The sequence below is a fragment of the Limulus polyphemus genome, unplaced genomic scaffold, assembly GCF_000517525.1.
Source record: "Limulus polyphemus unplaced genomic scaffold, Limulus_polyphemus-2.1.2 Scaffold5077, whole genome shotgun sequence".
Classification (NCBI taxonomy): Eukaryota; Metazoa; Arthropoda; class Merostomata; order Xiphosura; family Limulidae; genus Limulus; species Limulus polyphemus.
In genome coordinates, this window is record NW_013670687.1 from 33923 (window position 1) to 43387 (window position 9465).

Consider the following 9465-nt stretch of genomic DNA (forward strand, 5'->3'; position numbering starts at 1 on the left):
AATATATTAACAGTTTTGATTCATTATATTCAACAATATATTAACAGTTTTGATTCATTATATTCAATAATATATTGACAGTTTTGATTCATTATATTCAACAATATATTAACAGTTTTGATTCATTATATTCAACAATATATTGACAGTTTTGATTCATTATATTCAACAATATATTAACAGTTTTGATTCATTATATTCAACAATATATTAACAGTTTTGATTCATTATATTCAACAATATATTGACAGTTTTGATTCATTATATTCAACAATATATTAACAGTTTTGATTCATTATTTTCAACAATATATTAGCAGTTTTGATTCATTATATACAACAATATATTAACAGTTTTGATTCATTATTTTCAACAATATATTAACAGTTTTGATTCATTATTTTCAACAATATTCCAACAGATCAACTCCCCTTTCATTGCAATAACCTTATTGTTCAAAGTAAAATAACCCAATAATTGTGAATCATCACACTCGTCAATATTCTAACATTAAACTTTCTTGATTACGAGTTAATAAACTTATTGTTCAAAGTATAATAATATTACACAAGTTATGAATAATTACATTCGCCAGTATTCTAACACATCAACTGTCTTGTTCTGGTTTAATAACCCGTCCAAAGTATAATAATATTATACAAGTTATGAATAATTACATTCGCCAGTATTCTAACACATCAACTGTCTTGTTCTGGTTTAATAACCCGTCCAAAGTATAATAATATTATACAAGTTATGAATAATTACATTCGCCAGTATTCTAAAACACTTACTGTCTTGTTCTGGTTTAATAACTCGTCCAAAGTATAATAATATTATACAAGTTATGAATAATTACATTCGCCAGTATTCTAACACATCAACTGTCTTGTTCTGGTTTAATAACTCGTCCAAAGTATAATAATATTTTACAAGTTATGAATAATTAAATTCGCTAATATATTCACACTTCAAATTCCATATTCTGGTTAAATATTTTTGTTTGTTTAAGAGAGAATTTTAAGACACATGGGGGCTATCTGCTGTGTTCAGCTTAGGGAATCGAAACCCGGATTTTAATGTTGTACGTCTCTTAATTTACTGGTGTCCCACTGGAGAAATCTAGTTTAATAACCCTGTTCTCTGAAGTATAAAAATATTATATAAGTATTATTACAAGAAAGGGGTGGAAGGTATATTCCTAGTCTAAGTATTATTACAAAAAAGGGGTAGAAGGTATGTTCTTAGACTAAGTATTATTACAAGAAAGGGGTAGAAGGTATGTTCCTAGTCTAAGTATTATTACAAAGGGGTAGAAGGTATGTTCTTAGTCTAAGTATTATTACAAGAAAGGGGTGGGAGGTATATTCCTAGTATAAGTATTATTACAAGAAAGGGGTAGAAGGTATGTTCTTAGTCTAAGTATTATTACAAGAAAGGGGTAGAAGGTATGTTCTTAGTCTAAGTATTATTACAAGAAAAGGGTAGAAGGTATGTTCTTAGTCTAAGTATTATTACAAGAAAGGGGTAGAAGGTATGTTCTTAGTCTAAGTATTATTACAAGAAAGGGGTAGAAGGTATATTCCTAGTATAAGTATTATTACAAGAAAGGGGTAGAAGGTATGTTCCTAGTATAAGTATTATTACAAGAAAGGGGTAGAAGGTATATTCCTAGTATAAGTATTATTACAAGAAAGGGGTAGAAGGTATATTCCTAGTATAAGTATTATTACAAGAAAGGGGTAGAAGGTATGTTCCTAGTATAAGTATTATTACAAGAAAGGGGTAGAAGGTATGTTCTTAGTCTAAGTATTATTATAAGAAAGGGGTAGAAGGTATGTTCTTAGTCTAAGTATTATTACAAGAAAGGGGTGGAAAGTGTATTCCTAATCTAAGTATTATTACAAGAAAGGGGTGGAAGGTATATTACCAGTCTAATTATTACTACGAGAAAGGGGTGGAAAGTGTATTCCTAATCTAAATACTGCAAGTTCCGAAGCTGTGTTTGATAACTTGAACGTCTTCTTTGATGTGTCTTCTTGAACGTAGAATGATCATAAGTGAGATTTGGGAGAACACGGCCCACATCAGGAGCCCTTAGAGCCGGCCATGTTTGACTTGTGGAAGGGCAGAACTGGTGAATTGGATTTAAATGTTATTCGTAAACGTTTTATTTAAAGCAAACGTAAACAAGGGGTATCTACGCTACCCCTAACTAATATTGAGCTTAAAGATTAGAGATTAGTTAACAACATTCTTCAACAACCTTTTGGCTACTCTAATTGAATATTGGGATTGGACCGACACTCCAATATATAACAACGTTTCAACCACACATTCTCTGCCAGGGCCAGTACCGACGACGCTTTTCGTCGAATACCAGGGCTAATCAAGCCGGCTGCGGTACGACAAATATGTATATTAGTGGTTGAGACGTTATTTGTATGATCAGATCGCACGAATAATAATATTTATGGTGTTGAACTAGATTAGGTCGATGAAATTAATTTCTTATCAATATTATAGAAGTAATTTATAAATGAGAATTGGGGTAAAGATTAATATCATAATATTACTTGTTTATTTTAAAAATAATTATTTATATTTACTTAAATCAACTTTATTCATCATACAGAAGAACTAGCGAACCATCAAGGTAGTCTTATTAACAGCTGTGGATTGTTTGTTATGAAGCGTAAAGGTGTACAGACTGTACCTACCGCAGGGATCGAACCCGAAATTTTGCGTTATAAGCCATTCAAGTTTACCACTGAGCCACCGGGGGGAACATAATGTGTGAAAGCCTTGTCGCAGAATTGTACTCAGACATTAATATTCAAATTTTCCGGCACTGTATCCGCCGCAGGGATCGAACCCGAAATTTTGCGTTATAAGCCTTGTCGCAGAATTGTACTCAGACATCAATATTCAAATTTTTAAAAAGACCTACATAGAGACTGTTTTACAAGAGGACTGGTATAACCAAAGAGTCTTTCACATTCTTTTTTTGGGGGGGGGGGATTGGTCTGTTGGATCAGGGGTTCTTTCGCTACTCATTTGGGGGGAGGAAAGAAAAAACTTAACACTTAATAACGAACAAAAAAAAGTGAAACAGACAGCAACTGCCTAGTTTGGGCTGACACTTGAGGAGAAAGATTTGGAGGACTAATCTACAAAATGAGCACAGTCTTATTTCATTTATGTTACTTTTATAGACTAGTCCTCCAAGACTTTCTTCACAGTCCTGTTATATCTGTGTTACGTTTATAGACTAGTCCTCCAAGACTTTCTTCACAGTCCTGTTATATCTGTGTTACGTTTATAGACTAGTCCTCCAAGACTTTCTTCACAGTCCTGTTATATCTGTGTTACTTTTATAGACTAGTCCTCCAAGACTTTCTTCACAGTCCTGTTATATCCGTGTTACGTTTATAGACTAGTCCTCCAAGACTTTCTTCACAGTCCTGTTGTATCTGTGTTACTTTTATAGACTAGTCCTTCAAGACTTTCTTCACAGTCCTGTTGTATCTGTGTTACTTTTATAGACTAGTCCTTCAAGACTTTCTTCACAGTCCTGTTGTATCTGTGTTACTTTTATAGACTAGTCCTCCAAGACCTTCTTCACAGAAGAAGCCCTACTGCTCTTGTGATGAGGTGGAGGAAGGTGGAAGACGTAAGATGAAGAGAGCGTCCCGCTGTCTTTTCCCGACACTGGCAACATGACTTGAGATATGTAAGAAGTATGTTTTTGGTACCACATATTGTGATTGGAGTCTGATTCTTATCTACAGCTAGGTTTGTGATAAAATAGGGCGAAACTGCCTGTGCCCAAAAGGTGTTTTTCTTTAGCCTTTTTTGTAGTTTTGGGATATTATTAGGAAGTCAAAACTCTACAGCACGAGTCGTAAACCTGGTTTATCTTCCCCAATCCTCCCCTGCAGTGTCGTATCTATCTGGTCGTCAGTGTTGGTAGGAGTGCATTGCACGAGAAACCATTTTTTTTTCCTTTACGAATCAGGCCACTAATATCCGTTTATGATGCGAAACCGTGGTCTTCCTCCAAAGTGGACCATGCCACACCACTTACACGCACGTTCTGTGCCTTTGGCCCCCTCTACAGAGAATTATTTTTACACCTGCTGTGTTAAAACACAACTTTGGGGCGTATTGCCAATATTGCCATCAACGTGACGTGTACAACGTTACCGTTTTGCTACTGTTTATAACAAAGAACACGTCCAAAACTGCCTAAAGCAATCAGAACAGTATTTCAATATATTTTGTGTTATGATGCGACACATTAAAGACTTAGCATGACCGATTCTTTCTAGAAAAATTAATACGAATATCAGATCAACACTTTTTTTTTTGGTAAACTCTGGTTTTAAACCAGCCTGGAAAACAATTGTATCAAATTAATGAAGTCTGGATTGATTCTTTTCACAGGTGTTCGGCCCGGCATGGCCAGGTGGTTAGGGGACGCTCGACTCGAAATCTGCGGGTTTGAATCCCAGTCCCACCAAACATGCTCGTCCTTTTAGCCGTGGGGACGTTATATGTGACGGTCAATCCCACTCTTCGTTGGTAAAAGAGTAGCCCAAGAGTTTCCAGTGGGTGTTGATGACTAGCTGCCTTCTCTCTAGTCTTTCACTGCTAAATTAGGGACGGCTAGCGGAGATAGCCCTCGTGTAGCTTTGCGCGAAATTCATAACAAACCATAACAAACTTTTCACATGCGTTATAGAAGTCAGTAAGAATATGCCAATAAAACAATATATTTTGCTTCATAAAATTATTGGGTTTTCCTTCTCGTCTTTTTATTATTATTATTATTAAAGATTCATAAATAAGGTATACCAATAACAATGGTATACAGAAAAAGATATAACAACTTATAACACACACACACTTATACCAATAACAAGAGTATACTGAAAATGAATGTTGAATGACTACATAAGAAAGAAAAAAAATTTCCATTGGAAATTCCACTGTGTCGTTGTGAAAATGTACAACGTTTTAATTTTGTGATTTTTCCCTAATACTAACATGGTCAGTTGTTTCCAAGACATCCAAGGTCATCAGTTATTTAGCCCCAGTTATTGTCACTATTAGAGTTCACTTTAAAGTCACGGATGTGTCCGGTCTTGCCTGACCAACAACGTCTCCATGGCCAGACTATCCGCTAGCAACCCTTATATAATGAAGAATTTCGTTTTGGATAAAAACAAACAAACCATCTTTGGATATCAAAAGCTGGTTATTTTAGGTAATTGGCCATTTGTTGTGGATAATCTCAGGAATGATGGAAAACAATAAGCCGTAACAAGAGTTATTAAAATCATCAGATTTCAGGATTTAAATCAGGTCTTATTGAAACATTAAATTTCAGAATTTCAATCGGGTCTTATTGAAACATTAAATTTCAGGATTTAAATTGGGTGTTATTGAAACATTAAATTTCAGGATTTAAATCGGATCTTATTGAAACATTAAATTTCAGGATTTAAATCGGATCTTATTGAAACATTAAATTTCAGGATTTAAATCACGTATTATTGAAACATTAAATTTCAGGATTTAAATTGGGTGTTTTATTGAAACATTAAATTTCAGGATTTAAATCAGGTCTTATTTAAACATTAAATTTTAGGTTTTAAATCAGGTCTTATTTAAACATTAAATTTTAGGTTTTAAATCAGGTGTTATTTAAACGCCGTATTTTAGGATTTAAATAAGGTCTTATTGGAACATTAAATTTGGGGTTTTAAGTAAGGTGTTATTGAAACATTAAATTTCAGGATTTAAATTAAGTGTTATTGAAAACGTTTAATTTTAGGTTTTAAATCACGTGTTATTAAGAACAATATTACATATGTCTCAAATCAGGAGTTATTGAAACATTAAAATTTAGGTTTTAAATCAGCTGTGATTGAAAACATTGAATTTAAGTTTTAAATCAGGTGTTATTGAAAACATTAAATGTTGTGTCTCAAATCAGGTGATGCTAACAAAATTAAATTAAAATTTAGGCTTTAAATCAAATTTCTTGTCAAAGCTGCTTAAGTGTCAGTCTAAGTAATGTTAAGTATTTCACTTTTCTGTGAAACAGATCGTATTTAGCGTTATGAAATAACTACCATCTAAGATCCAAAGCACCTTATATAGCTGATAAGTACATCCTTATTATTTAGCAGTGGTAATTTGACAGTACCAGTACAACTAAAAACGTAAAAAAAATCAAACAAATTAATCGGAAGTGACACACACACAAAAAAAAGGTTATTAACGTAAGAGAAGAGAGCAAAGAAGATCTGAATCTTACGTCACTGTCTTGCAAGTAGCTGTACACTTCTAAGTTGTCTAATCTGAGGGTTCCTTGAAAAGGTAAAAATCTCCTTCCACGAGAAATCTTCTGGTTACTCCATACACACACTCCCGTTTCACACGGATGACTGATCTTGCTGTCTGAAGATGATATCAGCACCAGACTAAGTTCGGACGGAATCAGAACACATGTTTCCATAGCGTTGCTGCTCGTCAGATGTGAAGGTTCATAACTAGAACTTTGGGTGATTGAAAGCTGAGTCAGACTCAGACTAAAAGATAGCACGTGCTGCCCCTTTCCTCTTCCCGGAAAATCTGTCGATATTCCTTAGTTCATCCGAGAAAGCAACAGGTAACATTACCTGGCCGGTAGAGGGCGTACTCTTCCACACGAGGGAGGGTCTTCTCCGATCTTCCCAGGTGGGTGTGGCCGTGAACCTGTTAAATCAACTGACAGCACCAGGCGCTGTTCCAGAGAAAGCGACTGGCCGGAAGGCACAACGCTTTGTCGCAGCCTTGACAAACTAGGACAGTTTTGGTCGTCACAGTTACCCCCCAGGCCCTTCTCTTCGTCTGTCTCACTGCTACTTTGGAATGCAGTGACCGTGTGGTACATGCTACAAATCTCTTAGCAATTGCGACAGTTTGCGTGTTGTCTCACACGCGAAGGAAGTAAGATCTTGGAAACATTAATTTTGCCGATGTTGGGAAAAAGAAAAGAAGAAGCAAGAACACGAGTTCTGAGTTTCCCACGATTGTCTTAGCAGCCAGGAACGCAGGTGTGAGCAGGTTGTCAATCCACTAATTCCTCGAATAAACCAAAAATAACTCTTCGATCACAATTTTGAAGGATGTTAAATTATGTAACACATTATTTTGATCTTCGACGACAGGGGTTTAGCTTTTAAAATAAAGAAACTTTTCCCCCCTCCGCGAACTATTTAAATTTAGTTCGAGAGATTGATCAGATGTTGCCCTATGGCGAATTTGAAGTCTTGAGATTGGAGAATGAAGAAATGTCCGGAGGGTTTCCGGAGCAAAGAGAAGATCAAGGCCGATGACGTCGTTGAGGAGAAGAAAAGAAGAAATTGTCTTAAAATAAGAAAACAGTTGCTTTTATATTCATCCTCATCTGCTGTATGAACTTAAAGCGCGTGCCCCTGAAAGCGTGTTGAAACACTTCAAACACTCACGTGAACAGCAGACAATATACCACGTGTGACCAGAACTTCGCTGCGCAGGCGCAGAGAAGAATTATCTGTCATATTATATAACGTATACAGGGGATTAAAGATATCAAATCACGGAAACAAAAAAAAAAAAAAAAAATGAAAACGTATCAAGACAACGGGATGTTGCCCAATGACAGGTAAAAACCAGATATTTCTACACATATGGCTGGGCGTGGCCTATTATTTAACTTGTTCGGATTTTGAGCCCGATAGTTCATTATTGGCGTCCCATTGCCGGTAAAACGCGATCCGCACTTTGGGGCAGTGGGTGCACTATAAGAAGGAAAGTTATATTTCACTATTCGGTCAGACAAAAGCAGCCCAAGAGTTGACGGTGAGTGGTGTTGACTAGCTGCTTTCCTTCTCGTTTGGCAGTTCAAAATTAGAGACGGATATACTCAAAACATTATTGGTCGATATAGTACCATTTTACAATATTATTGGTCCATAAAGTACCATCTTACAATATTATTGGTCCATAAAGTATCATTTTATAACATTATTGGTCGATATAGTATCATCTTACAATATTATTGGTCCATAAAGTATCATTTTATAATATTATTGGTCCATAAAGTAAAAAGATACGTCTAAAACCACCCTCTTTTGGGAGTTTACGGATTGAACTTAATTTTAATATTCAACAAATTGTAATGTAAAGACACCCCTTGGCTCCTAAGGGAGGTGTTAAAACAGATAAGTCAAACAGAAAGCCGAATTTGTTTTTATTTTTTTACAAAGAAACAACATAAGTCGCCTTGTGTCCTGATTTAGTTATATTTTCACAATAAACGCTTCTATTCTTTTCTTCCTAAGCCGGTTAGAAAACCTCGACGTGCTGTGGTTTCTTTAAAATCATTTATTGTCCGTTCCCTTTCTTTCCTGTTAACTTCAGTTGTCTCGGGGATTAATATATCGACCAATAATAGTGTAAAATGGTACTATATCGATCAGTAATGTTATAAAATGGTACTTTATGGACCAATAATGTTATAAAATGGTACTTTATGTACCAATGATGTTATAAAATGATACTTTATGGACCAATAATGTTATAAAATGGTACTTTATGGACCAATAATGTTATAAAATGATCCGTTTTTTGTTAATTCGAACTGAAATGTTTTGGATATTTTTATTGGCTAAAAAGAAGGAATTTCTCGCACTAATTTTTAGAGTTGGAACTGCGAAAAGTGATTTGAAGTGGTAAGGTGACTGAAATTCATCAGCGCGTCACGAGCTTAACGGCCAATCACAAAAAAGCATGGGAGTCTCCAAATGACACGCAGAGGTATTCAGGAACCGCTTAGAACCATCTTGGTAGATATTGTGCAGCAAACCAAGTACAATATTATGCCTGTAGCTGCTTTCAATGTGTTTCTGTCTGCTCATCCTACTCCTGACTATCGTGATGCTTCGACCTTCCCTACCAAATCGCAGGTAAAATCGTTCATATCTCAGTTGAAAGCTAAACATAAAAAAATGATAGCAGAAGCATAAAAGGTTGGCAGTTGCTTAATTAATGATGCTGAGAATATGGCTTTACTGATATATGCTGAATTTACTCCCAGTGGATAGACCTTAGTACTAGCTAGTATGGAGACTTGAGGATGCTGTATTTCACTTTAAAAAATTATCAGTTAATTAACGAAAACTTGCCTCGTTTGGGTAGTTGTTGTTTTTCAACAAAAATTTCCCCCACTGGCTCGTGAGGGACCTTTTAATATCTAGTAGTTATCTTCTTTTGTCAGCCATGAAAGGATAATATTTAACATTAAATATTGTATGAAAGCTGAGAGGTGAAAAAAAAATTCCGGAACAGGGACTTAAACCCGAGACGGCCCGGCAGGGCCAAGTGGTTAGGGCACTCGACTCGCAATCTGAGGGTCGCGAGTTCGAATCCCCG

At 35.5% G+C, this 9465-nt stretch overlaps 1 protein-coding gene across 1 annotated transcript in view; it reads right to left on the reverse strand.

Moving 5' to 3' along the window:
- Positions 1-6848, reverse strand: part of LOC106472093 (zinc finger protein 558-like) — a 32956-nt gene extending 26108 nt beyond the window's left edge. The window contains exon 1 of the mRNA XM_022400701.1: positions 6326-6848. Coding sequence (XP_022256409.1) covers positions 6326-6526 — 201 coding nt within the window. The 5' untranslated portion in view covers positions 6527-6848. The remainder of the gene's footprint in view (positions 1-6325) is intronic.
- Between the last annotated feature and the right edge of the window lie 2617 nt (positions 6849-9465).